At 37.2% G+C, this 26,340-nt stretch overlaps 1 protein-coding gene across 6 annotated transcripts in view; it reads left to right on the top strand.

The window, feature by feature from the left end:
- The window catches only part of L3MBTL4 (L3MBTL histone methyl-lysine binding protein 4), a 450,236-nt gene that overhangs the window by 43,814 nt on the left and 380,082 nt on the right, over positions 1-26,340 (top strand). For all 6 annotated transcript variants that reach the window (XM_069099671.1, XM_069099669.1, XM_069099670.1 and 3 more), the window contains 3 exons: positions 19,843-19,947; positions 22,296-22,431; positions 24,762-24,853. In XM_069099671.1, coding sequence (XP_068955772.1) covers positions 19,843-19,947; positions 22,296-22,431; positions 24,762-24,853 — 333 coding nt within the window. The remainder of the gene's footprint in view (positions 1-19,842; positions 19,948-22,295; positions 22,432-24,761; positions 24,854-26,340) is intronic.

Below are 26,340 nucleotides of genomic sequence, written 5' to 3' on the forward strand. Positions count from 1 at the left end.
ACTTTAGGCCATCCTATTCACTGGCATCTGAAGATGCCCTGCTATTCCCATGTCATTCCTTTGTTTACATGGTTATTTTTGTCACCTGTAACATTTACCCAACTCCTGCCCATCCTTTGAGACTCAGCTCTGATCACACCTTATCCTTGCAACCTTGCCTCTCTATGTCCACATCGGCTGGGAGGCACAGTGAGAAGAGTTCTGTTCCTAGAGTCAGGAAGATCCGAGTTCAGATTTGGTTGTAGATACTTCTTAGCTAGCTGTGTGATCCCAGGCAAGTCACTCCGTTTCCTTATTTGTAAAATGTACAGAAAAACATGCCTGCTTATGGTGTGAGGATACAATGAGATAATATTTCTAAAGTGCTTTGCAAACCTTAAAGTGCTATATAGATGCTAGCTATTATTATCATCTCCTTCTTTAAACCTACTGTTGATATTTTTAGGCATTAACACTTCATTATATACCATCTGGTTCCCTATTGTTTCAAATGTATTGCTTGTCTTTTCAATGAAATCACTAGTTTCTTGATGGGAAGAACCATGTGCTATACTATTTTTACATTGTGTGTCTAGTACAATGCTTAGTATGTAATACATACTTAATAAATACTTATTGATTCACTAACTTGAATTTTTAAACTTTGTTGTAGAAGCAGCAACTTGGCATTTTGGTTGCTTTGTATAATAAAGGATACAGTATATTTAAAAATTCAGCCCTTGCAGTAGAATGTAAGATTCTTGAGAGAAGAGATTTTTGTGTTTTTGTCTTTGTATTTCTAGTCTGACCTTGCTATGAGGCATGGAACACAGTACACACTTAATATAGTTTTGTTGAACTGATTTGGATTTCATTGTGCCAGCTTTATAAGTGTGATCTGTTATCAAAGGTCTGGCATGCCATAGCAACCATATAGAAGTTCCCATATTGATAGGCTACTTTATAGTTGACCCTAGAATCTTGTTTTATTCTCTGCCTAGTGATTGGTTATCACCCATAGGACTAAGGTCACTCACTTCATAGATCTGAAGATCTCCAAGGGCAAAAGACATTTTTATTTTGTTCATAACAAGTATAGTATTGAGCATAAGTAAATATATCAAACCATGTGAATGAATACTGTGTTCATAGTATTTAGTTCTTTTCTGTTAGGTCTATAGAGACTTCGAAAGGTCTTAGACCATTTTCGTGGTTTGGCTTTGGCTGACAGAGATACAGAAGGTCTACCATATACCTCTTCTCATTAGTGCCAAGTCATGGGAAGCAACAGGACAGATCAGAGGGAGCTTTTAACCTCTTTTTCCTGTTTATATGATAATTCCTTCTCTTCTTTGCTAGGCCTTCTTCTTCCTACAACCTCTTAAATGTGAGTCTTCCCCTGCTGACCTCAATCTTATTCTCTTTCTACATTTTAGCCTTTGTTGAATGATTATTCATCTCTTGCCCCTAGAGTCTGGACATTCCTCTTGGCTTGTTTTCTCTGGGTTCTCTTTCTCTCCTTTAGTGATTTTTTTTATCTGCTCCCATAGCTTCAGTTTTCATCTCCAAATAACAACTAAATAACTGTCTATCATCTATCTATTCATTCATCCAATGTCTCTTCTGATTTCCACTTTCTCATAACCACCTGTCTTCTAGACATCTTCAGCCTGTGTATTTTATCATCACCTAAATCTCAACATTTTAAAAATAAAACTTCTGTTCTTTCTCCCTCCTCCTCCTCCTCCAAACTTTTCTACTCCAAACTTCGCTATGTTCTTGGTACCACCATAATTCAAGTTCATAATCATGAATTCATCTCCCTTATCCAACTAATTAGCAACATTTGCCAATTCTACCTCCAAAATCTCTCCCATCTGTTTCTATATACTCACATAGCCAGCATTCTATTTCTTCATCATTATTAGAGATTTAAATTTGGAAGGAACCTTAGAGATCTTGTACAGTCTAATCCTGTCATTTTACAGGTAAGGTAATTGAGACCCAAAGTAATATGGTTCCTTGCTTAAGACCATACAGGTGGGAAAATAGGAGAGAGAAGATTCAGGTTTTTCTTAACTATTTCCAGAATTATTTCCATTGTATCATGTTGTCTTCCCTTTCTCAATGATTTTTCACAAGAGCCTTTTCTTTCTCCACCCTTCCTTCAGTCTCTAATTTTCTCATCAATCTTTTATACTGCTTCTAAGATAATCTTAAGATTGATCATAAGGTTGCAGTGATGATAAACTGGGAGCTGTCCTGGGACTAATAAACTGCTTGACTTGGATCCTTTGAATAGTTGTGTTTTTTCTTGGCTATCTCCTCACCCACAATCTCTATTGCCTCTTGAATAAAAAGTGATTTTAGGTACATTGCCTATCCTGTTGCATCATATTTTTTCACTGCTGCCACATAAACCCTTAGTGGTGTTAGAGGATCTGAGTTCTAATCTACTCTGCCATTTATTATCTGTGTGACCTTAGGGCTTCATTCAGGGTCCTCATCTGTGAAATGAGAATATTTGGAACAGATGATTTCAGAGGTCCTTCCCAGCTCAGAATCTGTGATTCTAATTTTGTCCCTTGAGGAATGCTGGCTCCCCAGTCCTCACTTCCCACTTTCTCTTGTTCTCTTCAAAGGCTGACCATCTCTTGATGGTCCAGCTCCATAAGTATTTATTGACCATCTTTGCTAAATCCTCTGGGAGAAATGGAAGGTGGAGATATTTCTTTTTCTAGTCCTTCAGTTTTTCTTTATTCAGATCACTTTCTTTTCATACCATACCTTCTGTCACTAAGTAATATTACCAGTTCTGGACTCAGAACTTCATTAGATCTTAAGGATATGATGTATAAGAAAGAACCAGGTAAGCAAAAGGCATTCAGCTGGGGGCATACGGAGACCATCAGTTGAAACTGAATAATAGCTAAAATTTAGGAAGACTAGAGAGTAGAAATGGGAATAAAAGTATCAGAGATAAGGGCATTTTGAACTGAGGCAAGAAAACTTATGTAAATCATCATGAGTTGTGATAAAATCTTATGGTTGGCTTCTTAGAGTCTTGTGAGGCTAAGGCAAGGGTGGAGAACCTGCAGCCTCAAGGCTACATGTGACCCTCTAGGTCCTCAAGTGAGGCCCTTTGACTGAATCCAAACTTCACAGAACAAATCCCTTTAATAAAAGCATTTGTTCTGTAAAACTTGGACTCATTCAAAAGGCTGCATCCAAGGTCCTAGAAGACCACATGTGGCCTCAAGGCTGCAAATTCTCCTCCCCTGGGCTAAGACCTAGGGCTGAAAAGTAGATTCAGGATCATGACTCACCAGACTTAACAAACACTAATATTTATTCAGCTAATAGTTCAGTGGATAAAGGGCTGGGATTGGAGTCAGGAAGACCTAAGGTCAAATCCAGCGTCAGATATTAAATAGCAGTGTGACCTTGGGTAAGTTACTTAACCTCTATTTGCCTAATCCACTGGAAAAGGAAATGACAAAATATCCCAGTATCTTTGTTAAGAAAACCTCCCATGGGGTCATGAAGAGTTGGCTACGACTGAACAACATTTATTTTGTAATATTTTGTTTTTTAATTGCTGTTCAGTTGTGTCTAACTTATTGTGACCTCATTTGGGGGTTTCTTGGCAAAAATGCTGGAATGGCTTGCCTTTTCCTTCTCCAACTCATTTGACAGATGAAGAAACTGAGGCAAACAGGGTTAAGGGATTTGCCCAGGGTCACACAGTTAGTAAGTGTCTCAGGCCAAATTTGAACTCTGGTCTTCCTGACTTCAGGCCCAACACTCTACTCACTGTGCCACCTAGCTGCCCCTTATCTTATAGCAATCCATATTTCTAAATTTTGTCTGCCTGTGAGATTGTAAGCCCTTTAAAGCCAAAATGCATATTAGATTAACTATTGTAGTGCTACAGGCATAGGAAATCAGTATCATCTCTGTTCTGCTTATATATTGTAAGCATCATGTGTACACATAGCTATATCTGTACTTGTGTATGTATATCCCTCTCTATCCATCTGTCCATCCATCCATCCATCCATCTCAGAGTTTGGTGCTGATCTCCATTGGTAGCAAGATTCTGAATCAGGAATTCTCCTTCACTAGTGAAATCATAGGCCTCCCCTCCTTACTTCTCTGGTCACTCCCTCCAAACAACATTTGTAATGTAACTGGGAGTGGTATAGTAGATAGAGTATAGGGCCTGAAGTTTGAAATATCTGAGTTCAAATTAGACCTCAGACACTGAGTAGCTGTGTGACTCTGGGCAAGTCCCTTAAGTCTTTTTGCCTCATCTATAAGACTATAAGGCAGTTGAGGCAGCCAGGTAGCACAGTGAGCAAGAGCACCAGCTCCAGTGTTGAGAAGACCTGGAGATCGAATCCCGGGCTCAGACACTCAGCACCCACCCAGAAACACCTGGCTGTGTAACCTTGAGCAAGTTACTTAACCCCAATTGCTTAGGGGTGGCCAGGTGGCTTAGCGAGTAAGAGCACCGGCTCCAGTGTCGGGACGACCTGGATCAAATCCGGGCTCAGATACTCAGCACCACACCCAGAAATAATTGACCGTGTAACCTTGAGCAAGTTACTTAACTCCGATTGCTTAAAAAAAAAAAGACTTATAAGGCAGTAATCACACCTGCCTCCCAGGCTTGTTTTGGGGATCAAATGAGAAGATAATTAGAAAGTATCTAGTTCATAGTTGGTGCTATATAAATATTAGCTATTTATTATCATAATTATTTAGAAATTGTGAGATTCTTAAAGCATTTAAAAATGTTTTTTCAGATGTGTCTTTGGAAATATTTTTGGATATAAGGAATTCTCAATCCTATCATCATTTCACTTGCTTCTTGAGCACAGTGCGTTTGTTCCAGTTTCATCTCCACAGTGATTTTAGTAGAAGATATTTTTGGTATCGTATTTGGAATAGAAGAGACTAAACGGAACTCTCTTGGATATGTGAGAGATGAATCATTAAGTCTTCTCTGAAGGCTAGCTCATAAATATGATCATACCCTAGATGTTATCGTATGGCCCTTAACACATAATTCTCTTTTTCAGTATCCCTCTTGTTGATATGTTTAGTGCCTAGCGCATAGGAGACCTTAGTACATTCTTGTCTGTTTGTTTTCACCTTCTCTGCCCTCTTACTTTATTTCACCTTCACTGGTACCTATTGATAACTCTTCTACTCCTACTTTTTCGGTCTAAGCGCCCCTAGACTCTGTAATACTCCCTCGTCTTGTGTAAAACCCATTTCCCTGATCATAGGTCATCCTAGTTTCTCCTAATTTATATGCCATAGAATACAATTGAAGTATGCTCCATCTGGTTCATCCATTATAGGATGATTTTTTAAAACGTATTGTTTGGCCTAGGGTAGTTTGAGCAAACTGCTATTGACTACACGTGATGCTTCTTGGGAAAATGCCTCTGTGGTGCCATTAAAGGGGATATTACGATGGTGAAGCACCAGAGAAGGCTGCCAAGATGATGAAGGGTCTTAAGTGCAATGAGATCAGATGAACCCGGCTTATTTACCTTAGAGAAAACAAAAACTCAGGGTGGGGTATGATGAGGTGGGATGGGGATGCCTATGTTCAAGTATTTTCATTTAACTGAACAAACATTTAATAATCACCTACTATGTGCCAGCTACTATTTTGAACGACTGTTGCATGGCAGTGGGATTAGATTTGTTCTGTTCATATGCTTTCTAGTCTAACTCATAGCTGAAAAATCCATTGTAGGCCCTCTCAAGTCTGAAATTCTGGACTTCTTTTAATTTCAAGTTTTTCAAAACATCCCTCCTGTCCTGTGCCCATTCCTCCTCCTTTAACCCTTATGAACTGAAATCTTCACAAAAATGGAGAATTCTTGGTCTGTTTCCCTTTTATCTTTACATAGACTGTGATGCTTAGCAAAACCGTGCCATTAAGTAGATTTGTTCTCCCCTGTCTGTGCCTCTTATCCTTCCTTCTCTGACAATCTTCCAGTGATGTTCCTCCCCCCCCCCCCTTAATTCTTATTAAAAACTTAATTTTCCATAAAGTCTTGGGTATGGATTATAAAGGTCTGGGCAAAAATTATTAAAGCTCTTTGGAATTTAGACAGTTTCTTCATAATAGCTGCTGATTGAAGATGACTTCTTCTGAAGAGAGGTGAATTTGCAAAGTAAATAGACAGTTAAGGTGATGGTAATTGAAAATAGGATTTGAATTTCTCCCTCAAGGTTTAAGACATATGAATGATCAGGCAGGAACTGCAAATAGCTAGCACTGGTAAATATATTTTCCCAGAGACATGCAGTTCTTATCAAAATAATTTTAAACTTACAATGGATGGAGAGGGAGAAGATTGTTCAAATACATCTTTCAAGCAGATACCGCAGAGTACAGAAGGCATGCTTTAGGAAGAAGAATGCTATTGGAGAGGTTTAGTAATTAAAAGTAGACTGTAAGGAAGAGGACAGTAATAAAACTCAAGATACCTATGTCAGTGCCAATGTAGAATATTATTGACAAATTCACTTGCAACTCAAGGCAGCAAATGTTTGTTGAGTGTCTACTGTAAAGCTGGTATTGTTCTAAGTATTGGAGAGAAAAAGATAAAAAAAAGCGACAAAATGTTCTTTGTCGCTCAGGAATCAAATTATGAGATTCTCTTGGGGGACAACAGCATGTACACAGATAAAAATATACAACATAGATATGGAGTTAATGCAAAGTAATTTTTGTATGTTGGGGCTGTGGAAGGGCATCTCTATGGGGAGGTCAGGAACGACCATTTGTAGATCATGGCACTAGTAATGCTTTCAAGAAGGATGAAGATTTGGCAAGGATAAATTAACCAGGGAGAAAATTCTAGGCATTAAAGAAAGATACAAAGTGGGAGGTGAAGTATCTCAGATAGAGAACAGCCAATAGGCCAGTTCAATAGGAAGACAGAATTTATGGATCAGTTAGGAACTGTACTTGTGACTGATACAGATAGCTCTCATTGAGGAGTCTCTCACCACCCGCCCCCTTCCCCTGCCCCTTCTCTCCCTCTCTCCTCTTTTCCCTCTCTCCTTCTCTGAGTGATTTGTATGTATATTCATCGCATATATTTCTTGTTTATATGCAACTTAATATATACATGTTTATATGTATATACACATATATTGTATGTATATACACACATACATGCAATATATATGATAGATGTAGGTACATTTTGAGGAGAGAGAGAGAACAGAGTATTTATAATATACACAGATATAGTTGTGTGTACACATATACAATTGTGTGTACACACATCCCCAGAGCATAGGAATGGATTTTCCATTTTATTAGTATAGGGAACTTTCAGTGAAGAAACTGAAGGTTTAAGACGCTTGCCGAGGGTCACAGAGAAGGTATCAAAGGTGTCCCCGAGTTCCAAGTCAACTCTCTACCAGCTGTGCCAGCTGCTTCTCAAGTGGCACAGTAGAGATGCTTAAAAATGCTGATTGTTTGATGCTGCAGAATGATAGTATGATTCTCATTTTTATAACATTTTACAGTTTACAAAGGGCTTTCCTCAAAATAGCCCTGTCAGGTAGAGGATACGTGTGACATTGAACAAAAGTCTAACTTTTCCTTGATAGTGTGTATTTAATCAGAAAAACAAAGAAAAAATGTTGTATTTTAAACTAAAATAAAAAATTTTCTCATCTTTTGTGCTTTGTTTTAAATTCACGGTACCTAATTATTTTACTATGGTTAAGGACCTATGCAACTGGAAGTGACTTGGTCTTTGAGAACCTTGACCCCAGCTTTTAATGATCTTTCCCTTAGCCTGAATTCTCATACTGCTAATTTCCACCCAAATGATTTTCTTCTTCTTTCACTTGTATTCTTTCTTACTTCCTAATTCGATTATGTCTTCCCTAGTGTCTATGAACATTCTTTCTGCTTTTATGTGAACCATACTGCCAAACATAAGATCAATACATAGGTGCTTGATGTGTGTCTTTGTATGAATTGTACAGTTTGGAACTTAACTGAAAATATATCTTGTGGCTATCATATTATTACTACCTTTTCAACTCACTTTTAATCTGAAAAGGCTTGAGACCCATTCTATAGTATTAAAAACAATTACTGCCTGTAGAAGTAAAATTCATCGTGCACATTTAAATTGTCCCCCTTCACCCTCCTTCTAACCTTTAAACTCTTTTTCTATACAGGCAGATGTACTTACAGTATCTGCTTATGAATTGTTTTAATCATGTAGTCAGAATTTTAGAACTGTCAAATGGAATGCAGAATTTCCTAGACATGTGTGTGTGTGGGGAAGTAAATATGCTGTGGTGTTCATGTTTTATGTGCGTCAAACCCCATGTAAAGCCTTTTGAGATCCTTTTCTGTCTGATAAATCCAGATTCGTGTGCCCTCTCATGACTTCAGTTTAGGGACCTCCCAGGTCTTCTGACTCCAAGGCACCACTACCTTTCCTCACTTTAAATTAAGTTTAAGTTGCTGCCAAGTCTTTCTGTGTCTGCTTTTTCTATACCACAAGACTGTTTTTAAGAGTTTTTTTTAAACATATTAAATATTATTATTTATTTTTATTAACTATTTTTATTTATTTATTTTATTAAGCATTTTAAATATTGTTTACACATGAGCAATTATTAACAGTATTTTGCCTAGTAAGTTGTTCTGTACATCTTAGGAAACGTAGTACCATTTGGTTTAATTAATATGAAATATCAAAGTTAGGCGTTTGTCAAATAGGATTTATAATGCAATGTTTTACCTATTATAAAACAGCATTGATTAATAGTATTCATCTAAGCATTTTTCATTAGATTTTATATGTGATTAAGGTTAAAAAATGGAATAGTGGGGAAAGAGGTAATAATTTTTTCCATTACTCTAACATAGGAATTAATCTTAGAATCAATTGGTATAGCTGTCATGAAATGCTGTTTTAAAAAATTGTTCAATATGATTATTTCCACTATAAGTTTTAAATCAACATTTATTGAGTGTATTTTTCTAATAATTGTGTTAGACATTGAAGAGATAGAAATTTTAGATGAAATATAGCCCCAGATCTTATTGAGGACATTCTTTATAGTTTTCATAGAAGGGAATATTCTAATAGGGGAATATATTACAGCAAAGATAAAAATACATGCGTGTTCTATTACATGGTAAGTACATTGGCGCTGTAAATTAAGGGACTGTACATTTTTCCTACTCCTATTAGCTTTTTCCATGATATGGCACAGTCTTTTTTTTTTTTATGAATTTGGCACTACTGGGAATCAAATTATATCCCCACATCATGTGTGTATATTTGTGTGTTTTTGTGTGTGTGCATACATATAATATGCAATCTTCTCACCTTACTGTGGTTGTTCCATGTTTTCCTTGTTTCTTATTCCTGTCCCAATTATATAATTCTTTGAATTCATATTTTAAGCAAATTTTATTGATATCATTTGCATTTATATTACCAACATTTCCTATTGTATTACTGAGACATCTCTTAAAAAAATGAACAATCAAAAATAGGGAACAATATAAACTGACCAATGTGTTGAAAAACTCTGACATGCAGAATTTTGACAGTCATCCTGTGTATTTCCGTGTTAGCCAGGGTTTGAATTATGGTGTCAGAAGTCATACGAAGAATCTCTTTTGAAAACCAGGATCCAGGCAGAACCCACATAATGACACAGAGAAGCTAATCTCCTGCTGAGGACAGCCCGGCAGGCCGGCAGGAACCGGCCAGCACAGCGCTCTGGGAGCCAAGCCCAGCACCACGCCAAGGCTTTAGCCCCAGGGCGGGACTGACCAGCCTCCTGCCAGAAGGACTCCAGATCATCAGCAGCTGTGGCCTTTCCAGATTTATCAATACATAGATGCGAAGGACAAGGTGAGAGGCCAGTGCATTCTGGACTTTGGGACCAGTAAGTGGGAGTGCGTGGCTTTTACCCCCTGGGGCGAGAAACCACTGAGACGCCAGCACAGCCAGCCAGCGCCACGTGGCAGGTTAAGCTCCTGGCCTGCAGAGTGTAGGGGGACCAAGCAGCAGTCGGAGGGGTAATTGCTCTTGCTTTAACCTGCTTGGATCTGGATTGCAGTCTAGGGTGGAGGTCCTGGGGTGTGTGTCCAGGTTGCCAGAGCGTGTGGAGACCTCAAAGAGGGCACCCATCTAATACCTCTGGCAGCTGAGAAAACCCCAGCATTTGGGACGAAAACTCCCCTGTCTGGTGGCAGAGTCCTACTGTGGCAAAAAGCCCAGAAGTCAAATAATTGAGTGGCAAAATGAGCAGGCAGAGGAAACAAAGCAGACAGAAGATTCCAACATTACACTCCTATTTTGGGGATAAGAAGGAGCAAAGCATGGAACAGGAGGAAAACAGTGAAGTCAGTACTCCTGCACCAAAAGCTTCAAAGGAAAATACAAGCTGGTTACAGGCCATAGAGGACCTTAAGAAGCAAATAAGAGAAGTGGAGGAAAAATTGGGAAGAGAAATGAGAACAATGCAAGAAAATTATGAAATGAGAGTCAGCAGCCTGACTGAAGAAAATAATACCTTAAAAAACAGACTGACTCAAATGGCAAAGGAGGCTCAAAAAGGCAATGAGAAGAAGAATGCTTTAAAAAGTTGAATTTGCCAGATGGAAAAAGAATCTCAAAAGCTCACTGAGGAGAATCATTGCTTCAGAATTAGATTGGAGCAAATGGAAGCTAATGATTATGAGAAACCAAGATGCTGTCAAACAGATCCAAACAAATGAAAGAATAGAAGGCAATGTGAAATATCTCATGGGAAAAACCACTGACCTGGAAAATAGATCCAGGAGAGAGAATTTAAAAATTATTGGACTACCTGAAAGCCATGACCAAAGTAAGAACCTAGAAAGCATCCTCCAGGAAGTTCTCAAAGAAAACTGCCCTGATGTTTTAGTACCAGAGGGCAAAATAGAGGTTGAAAGAATCCACCGATCACCTCCTGAAAAAGATCCCAAAAAGAAAACTCCTAGGAATATTATAGTCAGGTTCCAGAATTCCCAGATTAAGGAGAGAATATTACAAGCAGCCAGGAAGAAACAGTTTGAATATTGTGGAAACACAATCAGGATAACCCAGGATCTGGCAGCTTCTACACTGAGGAATTGAAGGGCCTGGAATGTGATATTCCGGAGGGCACAGGAGCTGGGATTAATACCAAGAGTCACCTACCCAGCAAAACTGAGTATCGTGTTTCAGGGGGAAATATGGTCATTTAGTGGAATAGAGGACTTTCAAGCATTCTTGCTGAAAAAACCAGAGTTGAATAGAAAATTTGACATTCAGATACAAGAAGCAAGAGAAGCATGAGAAGGTAAACAGGGAAAAGGAATCATAAGGAACTTATCAAAGTTGAACTATTTTTTTTTTAAGCACTCAGGCTTGGGTGACTTGCTCGGGGTTGCATGGCCAGTTGTTGTTTCTGGGTGTGGTGCTGAGTGTCTTGGCCTGGATTTGATCTGGGTCATCCCGGCACTGGAGCTGGTGCTCTTGCTCGCTGAGCCACCTGGCCAAAGTTGAACTATTAACATTCCTACATGGAAAAACAATAATTGTAACTTATGAAACCTTTCTCAGTAGTTGAAGGGATTAGAAATACATATATATGTCTTTATATGAGGGTATGCGGACACATGAATACATATGTGAATGTGTGTATATACTTTTACAGATATACATAGATAGAGGGCATGGGACCAATTTAACAGGAAGGGATGATACTTAAAAGGTGAAATTAAGAGGTGAGAGGAATATAATGAGAGGAGATGGGGAGAGATAGAGTGGGGCAAACTATCTCATACAGAAGAGGCAAGGGGAAATGGTTACAATGGAGGGGAAGAATAGGAAGGCAAAAGGGAATAAATAGGTCAACCTTATTCCTATTGAATCTGGCCTGAGGAGGGAGGGAAATACACACTAAATAGGGGATCTCACCCTCCAGGAGAATAGGAGGGAAGGGGATGTGAGGGGGGATGATGGAAGGGAGGGCAGGCTGAGGGGGAGGGAAGTTGGAAGCACCCACTTTTGAAAAGGGACAGGATCAAAGTAGAGAATAGAACAAGTGGGAGGTGGGATAGGAGGGAGGGAAATATAGTCAGTCTTTTACAATACATCTACTACGTTATTGTTTTGCATTAGCCGCACATGTACAACCTATACTGAACTGCTTGTCTCCCCAGTGGGGATGGGTGGCAGGGGGGCAAGGGAATGAATCTGGAATTGAAAGTTTTAAAATCAAATATTCAAATATATGTGTGTGTGTGTGTTTGTGTGTATAAAAAAAAAAAGATTTAAACTTAATCTCTTCCAGAACGCTTTCCAGATTTTCCAGAAGTTTTTGTCAAGTAGAGAGTTCTTTCCAACACAATCTATGTTCTAAGGTTTACTGAAAAGTGGTTCATTTTTTGCCATTGGTCTACTTCTCTATTTTTTTAATCAATACCAAATAGTTTTGATGACTGCTCCTTTACATTACAGTTTTAAGTGTACATCTTTAACTTTTTTATTATCTCCCTGGAAATTCTAGATTTTTTATTTTTCTAAATGAGTTTTATTATTTTATCAAGTTTTGTAAAGTATCTCTTTGATAATATGATTGGTTTAGCATTAAAACTGTAAATTAACATAGGCAGTGTTATCATTTTTATTAGGTTACCAGGGCCCAGCCATGGACACTGAATATTCCTCTAGCTAGTTAATTTGTTCTTTATTTCTTTAAGGAGCATTTTGTAACCGAATCTATATAAGCACTTTGTATCCCTAAATATCATGCATTTTGTATTTATATTTGAATGGCATTTTCCTATTACTACCTCTTGGATTCTGTAATTATTATGTAGCAATGTAGTTGATTTTTGTGGTTTTATTTTATAGCTTGCAGGCATGCTGATTGTATTACTTAGTATTTTTACTGATTCCCTACAGTTTTCTAAGTAAACCATTATAGAATCAGGAAAAAAAAAAAGAAAACCAGGATCCACCTTTACATACTGCTGTTAGTAGTCAAGCTAACTAATGTTTGTTACTTCTATTTTAAAAAGGGAATTTTTATTTGAGTTGTCTCTTACCTTTCTATTTATAATAATATTATTTTTCTGAATTTCTCTATATCTCTAATTTGGGGGAGGTGTATGGTTAAGTGATGCAATGTGGAAAAAACCCCCAAATTAATCATTAATCTCAGTTCCTAACCACCATGATCAGTCCATTAGTTGAAAAAGGTCTAATTCCAAATTCAGTGGTTGATATCTAATAGTTCAGCAAATCTAAAGCAATAGTATTTGAGGGTTACGTAAGTGCTGCTTATTTGTTCTAAAAAATGGCATTCTCATTTTCTGCAAATGTTACAGCAGCTTGTTTTATCTGGAAGTTGAATGCCACATTCATGACTGTTTAAGAAGGGAGATTAAGATACAAAATGGTGCTTCCCCTCTTCCCCTTGTCCCAGTCAAGGAAAGACAAATTCTACAACTGTCCTGTAAGTGAAGTTTATATTAAAAGTGATACTGACTCTTTGCTCAGGAAGGGTCTACCCCTTGAGAAAAGGTTTTGGGTTTTCTTTTTGTTTGTTTTAGACAAAATGTTCTCCAAGGATTCTTGACATAAACTTTCTGTTGGTTGAAGAATTTGGGGACACCTTTGATAAGGGCACTGGAAGTGGTCTGTGGTATTTTGAGTTTTTTACGTACAGTCTCTTACCTAGGTGGCATTTTTACTTTTTTCATAGAGAACTTTTTTAGCCATATTAGGATTTGCCCATTTCAGTATTTCACTCACAAAGAGATGTGTTGTATGCTTTTGTTTGTTTGTTTCTGAGAATTTAATCCAGTCAGTTATTGAAATGTCTGCCATGTTTTTTTGAGTGCAGACTCTAATTGTGAAATCAAACATGTTAACAGAATTTTCTCATATTTTAGAGGTGAAATGGGGTTGTTTAGAACTGAATAAAGAGAATGAGGTTATTACTTAACAAAACCCAGAAAAATATAGATTTGACCTATCTATACAGCAGTACTGTTGTTACACTACACGTGGAGTTCTGTGCTTCACCTCTCTTCCATCACACTGGCCATAGGTACTATTCTGGGAATGCACTTCCTTTTCCCCTTCTCACTTCTTGGAACTCTTCACTCACTTTCCAGCTCCAAAAAGGGACATTTCCTTACTTTGCATTCATTTTGTACATAACTTGTGAAAATGTTGACTATCTCCCCAGTAGGATATAAGCTCCTTAAGTAAAGAGATGGTCTATCGTTTGTGCTTGTATGCCACAGAACCTGCTATGTGGTGGGCCCCTACTAAGTCCTGATTGATTGATATATTGCTCTCTCTATTTGTGTTGTGCATATGGTATTTGAAAGCCGTTTAAGAAATCTGACCGGAATTTAAAGACATCCCAAATAATAAGAAAATGCCATTTAAACAAGAGTTGCAAAATAGACCTTCTGTATTTGTGTTGTGCACATGTTATTTGTGCATATGAATATTTGGAAGCCATTTAAGAAATCTGACTGGAATTTAAAGGCATCCTAAATAATAAGAAAATACCATATATAACAAGAGATGCAAAATAGCCCTTCTGTCATCCTTCGCCATTAGGTTAGCCTCAGTTTTAAAATTCATTTATTTTTTCCTCTTGAAATTAAAAACAATTCCTACTAATCTAACAAATCGATCATGATCAAGAGTCATTTATGTCATGAGGAAATTAAAAATTGATTTTTTTATCTAGTTGGAGTTCATAGAGAAACTGTGATGTGCTGTGAGGATAATAGTATATCCTTTTGGAAGGAAAATTGGTGTGTATTTGATGAGATTTGAAGAGAGAGAGAGAGACAGAGAGAGAGAGACAGAGAGAGACAGAGACAGAGAGAGACAGAGAGAGAGACAGAGAGACCTAGAGAGACCTAGAGAGAGACAGAGAGAGAGAGAGAGAGATTAATCAAAGATGCATATTCTTAAATATCATATACTGTAGGGCAAAGAACACTTTTGGTCTTGGAGTATTAGGATAGATACTGATTTGTTGCTTGACTTTTTCTTAGTTCACTAGGAACACATTTATTAACATTTATTAATAATTATTTAGTAACATAAAGGAATGAAATAATTTCCCTCAAGTATCTAGCATATATCTCTTTAGAGGTTAATTGACAGAGTGGTTGGATTTAGTTCACTAGAATATATTGTGTTCAATAATGGTAGTTTATTAAGTCCAGGATTTAGGGGAGATAAAGTTTTTTAAAATGTTTTTTATTAACCATGGGATATAGTAGAAACTCATTCTGTGAACCTCATTACCTGGTATAGTCTTGAAATTTTTTTTTTTTTTAAGCAATCGCGGTTAAGTAACTTGCTCAAGGCTACACGGCCAGTTATTTCTGGGTGTGGTGCTAAGTATCTGAGCCCACATTTGATCCCCAGGTCATCCCGACACTGGAGCCAATGCTTTTACTTGCTGAGCCACTTTGCCACCCCCTTGAAATATTTTTTAATGGCAAAGTTTGTTCCCTCCCCCCTTCCCCCCACAATAAGCACTTACTATAATTCCTGGAACATAGTGAGTGTTTAATAAAAGTTTATTTTCTCCCTCTTTCCCTAAATGTATCATGTGAACGAAGCATTAAAGGAGAATATTTGGAAAAGAGCTCATAAAATGGTGACATTTCCTGCTGAATGCTGTCCTTCAAAATTGTAAAAATGGTATGCTTTATTTTCATTTGAAACCCGAAGAGGAAAGACACTGCTGTGTTATATATACAGTGTTAGTTACAGTATTATATAAAGCTCCCAAATGTTCAATTGAGAAGCAGTTTTGATATGCTGATAATAGTAACATTGATCATCTTAACTTCTGGCTGTGAATTTCTGCAAGTGTCTTGCCTCTATCCTTCATGTGTGATAATAAGGCATAGTCTGCTCCCCAGGAAGTCATGTTTCCCCCCTTTTTATTTTGTGACTGACATTTCTACAAAAGCATCTTCTGTCAGTTCCTACAACTGCTTAAATTACATTTCAATGTTATCAATACACATTTTCTCCCTTGTTTTCATTTGAGGGTGATGTCGGGGTAGAAACCACAGAGAAATTTCACAGCAGTGAACAGGAGGTAGTCATATAAAACTTGTTAAATAAAATCTGCTGGAAAACAGAGTAGATGTGAGAAGAAGCCTGGGAGAGTTAAACACACACATGGCATTTTATTCTTGTACAAATAAAAAATGCTTCAGAAATCATTCAATCTTAGCATTTCATTTTAGCTTTTTTGTCATCTTTTAAAGAATGTCTTTCTTGGTAAAAAATCTAAAATGATACAGGCATATGGGGCAGCTGTTCAGGATTTTTTTTGGGTCATTTCCTAAGATTCTGAACAAATATTTCATGTTCCAATTGGAATTAAAATGCTAAGCTGTACTTTCTATTAACATAACAGTGATGGATGAAATGTTTTGTGTGTGACTTTTAATCATAATCTGATTTTCATATACTGATCATTTTATTTCTAATTATAAAAAAATTGATGGTCAACATTTAATCTAGATTCTTCTTATTAGAGTTTTGAAATTGTGTGCCAAGATAAAGAGAGGTTAAAATGGGAAGTGAGATAACTTGAGGTTACAATTTTGACTCCTCCACTCAAATTGAGTTTATCTTTGGGGAAAATGGGCATTATATAGTCACATTTTCCTCCTTTATTAATATAGCTACAAATAAGCATTGATGTGGAAGACTAATATGATATTCATACGTTTTCAATCTTTGAGAAAAAGGCTTACGGGGCGGCCAGGTAGCATAGCGAGTAAGAGCACCGGCTCCAGTGTTGGGATGACCTGGAGATCAAATCCCCGGCTCAGACACTTAGCACCCACCCAGAAACACCTGGCCGTGTAACCTTGAGCAAGTTACTTAACCCCAATTGCTTAGGGGCGGCCAGGTGGCTCAGCGAGTAAACCACCGGCTGCAGTGCAGGGATGACCTGGATCAAATCCGGGCTCAGATACTCAGCACCACACCCAGAAATAACTGGCCATGTAACCTTGAGTAAGTTACTTAACCCCGATTTCTTAAAAAAAAAAAAAGAAAAGGCTTACATGTCATTTTCATGGCAGAGTGGATAAAGAACTGACCTCAGGAAAGTAGACCCTGGGTTAAAGTCCTGCCTAAGTCACATACTAGCTGTATGACCTTGGGCAACTCACTTATTAACTTTATAGTGTTTTAGGAAACTTTCCAAGGTCACAAATTGCAACCCAGGTGCTCCTTTTATTAGTAGAAGGAGTTTCCTCATTGGAAGTACCCCACAGTAGCTGAAGTATAGACCAGGTCACACTTCTCCCCTTCTTCTCCCCCACCCCTTCCCTGTCCCTCCAGTTTTTCTGGTTGTCCATAAAAAATGTGGTTGACAGCTATATCAGCTAAAGATCAAAATTTCAGGAAACTATTATTGTTGGTGTTAATGTTCAGCTGTCTTCCCCATTTGGGCATTTTTATAAAAGTGACAATTGTTATTTGAATGTTTTTTTTTATTTTGTGAAATGTTACTTTTTTTTCTGAAGCTGAATTTCCTCACCTGTAAAATAAGGGTGTTGAACTTTGAGCATTCTAATCTTGTAGTTCTGAATTTCACCATTTTTATGGTTCTAAATGTTCACAAAGGGAGTCACCTTCCCTGCTGTGTAAACGAGGCTGTCCAGGCTGCTCCTTTTAGACTTCCAAATTTCCAGAAAATGCCAATTCCATTGGTCATTTTAATAAGGAGAATGAACCCCTGCGTCTCTGTTGACCTTCATTTGTTGTTGGAAGGTAGTTAAGAATTTATCAACAACTTGTCTATATTGTGTCTGCTTATCAGTTTGGCTGAACATCTGTCCTCTCTTCTAGAAACTCGTCTTCCTTTTTAAACCCTTAAGACTTTCAAACCTAGTAATTGTCTACCTTTTTAAGGCACCACCAAACATTTTTTGTAACACGAGGTTTTGTTGGCTCTTCCTTTTATCAGTAGTGATGTCGAAGGGCTCCTATACATATCACTTCTCATATCTAGAGGTGGAAAAAAAGACACATACTTCAATATGCATTAAGTGTCTCTATATGTAAGGCATTGGAGATACGAAGAGAAAACAAAATGCCTGTCCTCATGGATTTTATATTTCCCTGTGGGAATAGAATATACACATAGATCCAAGTGCAGGATAATTTGAGGAGGGTTAATAACGAGGACAATCTGGAGGGACTTCCCATAAGAGGTGATGCCTCCATTGGACTTTGAAAAGGGATGCCAAGTCTTTTTCAAATCTAGAATGGGAGATTGAGGTGTGAGTACATTTGAGGCATAGTCAGAGAGAGGAAATGAAAGTCTGGGTTTGGGAAACAGCAAGCAGGATATCTTGATTGGAATGTAGTTTGTTTTCATGAGGAGAAATTTGAAATGTCTGGAAAATGCTAGAACCAGACTGAATGGCTGGAGAGTTTGCTTTTTACCCTAGGGACAATAGAGAACCACTGAGATTCTTGAGTAAAGGAGTGATTTTGTCAGACCTGTCATTTAGGAAGATGATTTGCAGCTATGCAGAAAGGACTGGAGAAGAGAGATATTGAATCTGGGAGATCAGTTAGATGAGAAATGATGAAAATATGAATTAGTCTGTTTGCTCTGTGAGTATAGAGAAACAGGAAGGTGGGAGGGAAACTTGGCAGCTAATTAACTACAGGAGAGAGAATGATTAAGAACTTGCCAACATTGCCTGAAAAGAGAGAGGTACTCTAACAGAAGCAAGGAAATTAGTAGGTCAGGCACAGATTTATAGAGGAAGATAATGAATTCTATATTCAACGTATTGAATTTGATGTACCTAGAGGACATTTAATTGCATGGTTCCATCAGGCAGTTGTTGATGTGGGGCTGAAGCATATAAGAAATATTAGAGTTAGATACATAGATTTTAGAGTTATTTGTTTAGGGATGATGATTGAACCCTTGGGAGCTAATGTGATGAAAGTACAAGGTGCAGAGAAGAAAAGAAGAGGGACCTTGGTGGACACTCAGGGTTTAAGGATGGGATAAAACATGTGTATATGTGTTTATTTGTAATTTTATGATATGATCCGTTGTGCTATAAAGAAATATTTGTTTTATTTTACTTTTTTGTGGATCTCCTACACTATATGGTAACATTTGTTTAGCAAAATGTTGCTCAAAGCTTTTGTCAATTGTGCATTTGTTCTTCATTCATTTCAGTTTTTTCTGACTCTTCATGACCCCTTTTGGGACTTTCTTGGCAAAGATGCTGGAGTGGTTTGCTGTTTCCCTCTCCAGTTCATTTTATAGATGAGGAAACAGAGGCAAACAGGGCTCCAGGGTCATACACAGCTAATTAGTGTCTGGGGCCAGTTTTGAACTTAGAAAGTGAGTCATCCTGACTCCAGGCCCATTACTCTGTCCACTGAGCCACACACCTGTCCACACTACCATGTATAGATCGGGTCTGTTCCCAGTTCCCAACTCTAACTCATTGCTTTAAATGTTTCATGGAAATAAGAAGTGGCCCTTTATAAAAGAAAAGCTTAAATGATTATAATCTGGAATGATTTGAAGTACTTTAGTGTACCATTTATGTTCACTAAGCAATTTCAACAGACTACTTTATAGAGGTCGATACTGCTGAATTTTACAAGTAGTACAGAGGATTCCCATTTGCTCATATGCATGCTGAATCTTTACTTACAGGGTATTGGTATATTAATATTTTAATAGCTATGGTTTAATTATCTGTATTTTGAATATCCCTAGGATCAGTCCTTTCCTGAGCATGAAAATGGTTTTCAAATTGGAATGAGATTAGAAGGCATTGACCCCCAGGATCCATCTAAATTCTTTGTGCTCTCTGTCGCTGAGGTAAGAGAAGTCTATTATAGTTTCATTGACTGTTCTATATTATTTAAAATAAATTTCTAGAGAATTACAAATGGGTTTTCCACACCAGAACAGTATTCCAATGCATTAAAATTAATTTTATATCATTAAAAAGTATCTCAATAAAGATACCCTAAATAGAACCCAGTGAAACCATATAATTAAAATTAATTACATTTTAAAAGAATAATTTAATATAACAATAGCATTTCTGTTACTCCTCCTGATATCTTCTTTCTGTAGACACAAAAAGCTCTTAGTTTTCATATAGTTTAGTTTGTTTTTTCTTAGTTCATATGTATTTTCATATTTCCTTATGGTTCTCATTTTATTATTTTGTTAGTGGTTCATTTGTATTATATTACATTCATATATCAGTTTGTTTAGGTGTTTTCTAACCATTTATATGGAGATCGTTTCCTAGTTTTTCCACTGTTAGAGGTAAAATAGCTGTGAATATTTTTATACAAATTAGACTTTTGTTTCCTTTTTTAGTAGGCCTTTAGATTGTAGTGTAGGAATTACATCATCGAGTCCATGGATATGATCAGTTTTGTAATTATTGTTGTGCATTGCCAGATTGGAGTTGAAAAGGGTTTCATTCATTAGGTTACTGTTTCATTTTAAAAAAAATTTTAGTCAGGGACGGGTGAATGTATCTTTTATAGTGCATAGGAATAAAAATAGAACCTGTGATTTCATTGGGATGGGGAGCTCCTGGGTGAGGCTGGAAGGCTTAGGGAGTTTCCTGGAACACGTAGAGATTAAATGACTTTTCCAGGCCTACATGTCTAGTATGTAACAGAAGCCAGGTCCTCCTGGGCTCAAGATCAGATATGCCATGCCACATTCCAATTCAAAATCAATTATCTCCGGACATATGCCACCACATAAACATTTCTGAATTTGTTTATACCTGTATTACCCTCAGTAGGGAGTGCATAAAGGTGTGACAGTCATAGGTGAATCCCAGGCTACTGATGTTGAAGATTTCATCTTCCTACTGTATTTAAGCCTTTAAGCTCAATTCAGGAAAAATGTGTGGGGGTATTATGTTATTGAAACATAAAAAAAAATGTGTGATGGAAGTAAATGATTTGTGAAAAAATATTTACTAAACAAGGTTAACTGTTAAAAATAAAAATACTATTTTTTTTAATTTTAAAAATTCCATTATCAGCATAGGAGGCAGCATGAAGATAGATATATAACTATAGTTAAAAAAAACCCACCTTCATTCCTTTAACATACTAATAATATTGGTGAATTATTATTGATTTCTTCACATTTGTATACTATTTTTTAGTAATCATATTTAACGTATATTATTTTTATATAATTCTACAGTTTTCACTTCTGCATATCTTTCCACTTTTATTTCCTGTGCTTATGAGTTTTGATAGTATTAAATGTAGAAAAAATATTTGTTTTATTAATTGGATTTACTTGTCAAATTAACAAATACATAGTGCTTGGATAAAGAAGAAATAAGGTACTTCAGAGGGAATACATCGCTGTCCCCCCTTTAAGCATATGAAATTATTGGATCTATATGTGAGAGTTTTAAGTACCTTATGGAAGCCTGGCCTTTCTATATTAGCTGTAGTGTAGAAGGACTAGAGTCAGTGTTGCTGACAGGATGGGGCTCGGTATGTTCAAGTTGGTGTTTCAGAGTCACGGTTTAAGGAAAAAGAAAGGCTCTTGGTAGAAGAGCCCCAGCTCTATGAACTTACCAGACAGACCCTATTTACATTATCTGCATCCGAATGTTTCAAATTGGAATGAGATTAGAAGACATTGACTCCTAGGATCTATCTAAATACTTTGTGCTCTCTGTTGCTGAGGTAAGAGAAGTCTATTATAGTTTCATTAACTGTTTTATAATATTTAAAATAAATTCCTAGAGAATAACAGATTGGGTTTTTAGCCCCAGAATAGTATTTCAATGCATTTAAAATTAATTTTATATCATTGAAAAATATCTCAATAAAGAGATCCCAAATAGAACCCAATGAAACCATATAATTAAACTAAAAATCAGTTTTTATCAATTCCACAAATATTTATTAAGCCACTACTATGTGAAAGAAACTTTACTAGTCTTTGGGACTACAGGTTCAAAAGTTTTTGTTCTGCTAGATCTTAGTTATATATTCTGGAGATTAGAAGAAATCAGATACTATTTTTAAGAAGGGAATAGCACTTAATGACATCACTAATACTTTTACATGTTGATTTAAGTTAAAAACATTTAGTACTTGATGAATTTTGCATCTGTCTTAAATAAAGCAAACAAAATTACAGCTATTTCCTCATGTCCCATTTTATAGGTATGTGGTTATCGCCTAAGACTTCACTTTGACGGCTATTTAAGCTGCTATGATTTTTGGACCAATGCAGGTTCCCCTGATATTCACCCAGTGGGGTGGTGTGAAAAGACCAAACATGAATTGCACGTCCCTAAGGGTAAGCGGGGAAATGTTTACCCATTAGAAAGGTGGTCAACTGCTATTCCAGTTTTCCTTTAAACATTATTTCACAAAACATGAACATGAGAGTCCACCATAGCACAGTTTCCAAGACGAGGAGTCCATATAAGAAGGAGGCACAGTGTCCAGCAGTTATTACCATTACAAATTATTTAGGGGGGCAGCTAGGTGGCACAGTCACCAGCCCTGGAGTCAGGAGGACCTGAGTTCAAATCCAGTCTCAGACACTTAACAAGTTTTTGACCTTGAACAAGTCACTTAACCCCAATTGCCCTGCCTTCCCCTCTCCAAAAACCAAACAAAAAAAAAATACTTAGGAACACATGCATCATAACATCAAACATATCAACATGAGTTCACTTGAAATGTTGTCATGATGTAATTTAGAACAAAGCAAGCAAACGGACTCTGGGTAATGAAAAGAGTGCATTTGATTTCAGCACCCAACTTTATCATTGATTTATGAAACAGAAACACCAGAACTTTAGCCTAATGAATTCTGGTGTCATACAAAGAGCCCTGCACTCAAGAGTCAAAAGACAGTCAGACCCTTGCTCTGACATTTACTAACTCTTCTCACAGTCAGGTCAACTCATCTCTGAGAAGTTTCCTCCTTTTGTAAAATAGGAATAATAACCCATTCTCTGCTGATCTTACAAGGTTGTTGGAAATAAAGTAATCTGTGACCCTTTGTATGCTGAAGAAAGAGGCAGTCAGCTAATCAACGTGTATTAAGCGCCTACTATGTGCCGAGCAGTGGGGATACAAAAAAAGACAATCCCTGCCCTCAGTAAGCTTACAGTCTTATGGCGGTGTGGTGCCATGGAAAACTGGCGAGTTTAGAGTTAGACGGCCTGGATTTCTACCTCCTTGCCACCCTGGGTCTAACTTAATTCATCTGTAAAATGAAAGGGGCCTAATTGCTTGCGTGATCTCTCAAGCCCCTTCCAGCTCTAAACCTTCCATATCATTCTCCTAAATTAAGCTTTCATCATTGGGAAGCTGTTTGATAAAGATTAACCATTTGTTTGAAAAATGTGTTTCTTAATGAGCCATCAAAGAAATAGAAAAAAATTGCCATCATCTGCATTCTTTTAAATTGAATAAATTAGGAGGTTGTGTTATGCATCTTCTTAATGCCAGAGAGGTTTAATGGAAGAGACACCATGAATAGACAATTAAATATAATTGAGCCCCTCTTGGGCTCAGCTTTGTTGTTATGAAAATAGGAGCAAACATATGCACACACTCACCACACACACATACACATACATATACATATGTATGTGTGTATGTGCATATACACACATACACAGGCACATATATGTGTCTGTATATGTGTGTGTATATATATTTATCTTTCTGATTTATGAAGAACTTTGTTCAAAATAAAGTCCTCACAAGTGCTTATTACAATACTGTTATTCTTATTTTACAGATGAGGAAACTGAGATTCAGAGAGATCATCTTTCTTAAGCATAGTCACACAGATAGTTAATGCTAGAACCAGGAATCTCCTGAGTCCAGTACAATTATCATTATATTAGACCCTCTTTACTAGTAATTAAGGCAAATTCCAGATGGATATAAACTAATTAGAGGCCTACTTTTTTTGCTAAGTAAATTGTCAGACTGACTCTCCTTTTACTAGGTAATTCAGTGGAATCTGATTTCTAGAAGCTCCGTCATTTCCCTTGGAATTAACTGAAAAATGACTTCTGGTGAACATAGGCCCCAATGGTTCTTTCCTTCCCAGCTGTCCATTATACTCTTAGGAGTGGTTTGTAGGAATTGAGGACTAGACCTCCTCATGTTGCTTGATACAGAACTGGAAATTAATTAACCAGTTAAACTAATACAATTAATACTGTTCCTGATATAATGATGGGGTGGTCTTAGTGGTATGGGGGCAGCATTGATTTTCTGAGTGACTGGGAATAATTGTGTTTAACTCTTTACCAGGGTGTCTGAGTGATTTGGAAAGGCTTTCTTGTGGTCATCTTATCTTTCTCCCTCCTTGATAACTATTTGATGATTGGTTTGGATGTCTAAGGACCCAAAACTGATTGACTTTGTAGTAGGAAATGATTTCTGTACAAGAAAATTCAGGTGACCAGTTTTACCTTTTATGAATTAGATCTTTGAACAAATTAGGGACTTGAGAGGCCTAATACATAAATCCAAAAGTTTCATTTATGTCAAAGAAATAAAGGCAAGACGATTTTAAAAATTGGAATAAAAATAACAATCATTAATCCATTAACCATGTGTATGGTGAGTATTTATAGGAATTTTTATTTCCGTTAGGTTACAGAAAGGACAAGGTTACTTGTATGGACAACTTGAAGACCTCCAAATTACAAAATGCTCCAAAGAAACTGTTCCTAAGCAGAAGTAGTGTAAGTATCTACTTTATATTTTTTTCGAATCCCATGTTCCCAAATTATTTTACCTGTAATGTATACAAAGCATTTTTCATGAATTACTATGCCTACAGGTATTTTTATGCCCATTTTACAGATAAAGTCAAGGCTCACAAACTCAGAAACTTTTTTTTATGGTCACAAATAATCATGTACAAACATAATATATGTATACAACTAGTAAGTGTTTAGATGCAAAGATTGAACCTAGTTCTTTCCTGATCTTCAAGTTCAATATTGTTCTTTCTCCTACCAGAAGTGGGGAACTTGCAACCTTAAGGCTGCATGTGGTCCTCTAGTTCCTGAAGTGTGGCCCTTTGAGCTGTTCGGTGGAGTCTGGATTCAATCAAAGGGCTGCACTTGAGGACCTAGAGGGCCGCTTTGGCTTTCAGGCCACAGGTTCCCCACTCCTGCCACTGTACTGCCCCTGTTGATGATTCATTAAGAATTCATTTTTCTGTCTTTCATTTTTTTCTCTCCACCTTAAAAACCAACCATTTCTCTGGGCAGATAATCAGTTTTTCTTAATAGAATAATTTAAATATGGAAAGTAAATGAGCCATAGGTAAAAAGGATTACATTTGAGGATACTTAAAAATTAAAGGTCTCATTTCAAAACCTCCCCATAGCTCATACTGCAAATTGACCTATATATGAGTTTGTGTGTTTTTCAAACCAGTGTAGAGTTTTCAGGTAGACCGAACATACCTAGAAAAACTGTGCTTAGTATGATAGACACTAGCATGATTTTCTTCCCTTTGGGCGGACAAGTTCCAGCTGCCATCCTGCCTCTGTCTGTTACTTTTCTCCAAGGATCATCATTGCCAGAAGCATCTGGAGACTCTTCAGCGGTTTGAATGCTAGCTGATGAAGTAAACCCTGAAACTGAAAAGCACAAAGTTCTTCTTTCTCCTGGGTCATCTCTCCTTGGTAGTAGAGTAGTGTTTCAGGAGATTGTTAGCATCACTTAGTTCATAGACTGCCTCCAATATTAATTTCATTCCTACCGTGTTTCCCTGATAATAAGACACTGTCTTATTATTTTTTTTTGACAGAAAAACACCAGAGGGCTCATTTTCAGGGGAGGGCTTATTTTAATGAACATTGACAGCAATTTTAATAAACAGGTAAATGTGAACAAAAAAATGTACCAGCAAGCAAATCACTGGGGAACAGGATGACGCGCTCACTGCTGCAGCTCTGATTGGATGCAGCTCGGAGCGCGGCGTGCGTTTCACGGGGGGGAGGGGGGACAGTGCATACAGAGGGTACCGTAATGTAGCGTGTAGCGCAGGGGATCACCTTCACTACAGTAACAATCTCAATAAGGCTTATTTTCGGGGGAGGGCTTATTTTAGAGGAATCTTACACAGTAAGGGGAGGGCTTATTTTCGGGATAGGTCTTATTATCAAGGAAACACGGTAGGCCTCTGATTGCAAAATCTGTTTTTGATGACAAAAAG

Source organism: Petaurus breviceps, unplaced genomic scaffold (assembly GCF_028583685.1).
Source record: "Petaurus breviceps papuanus isolate PSGF00001 unplaced genomic scaffold, PetGlider_PUasm1.0 38, whole genome shotgun sequence".
Lineage (NCBI taxonomy): Eukaryota > Metazoa > Chordata > Mammalia > Diprotodontia > Petauridae > Petaurus > Petaurus breviceps.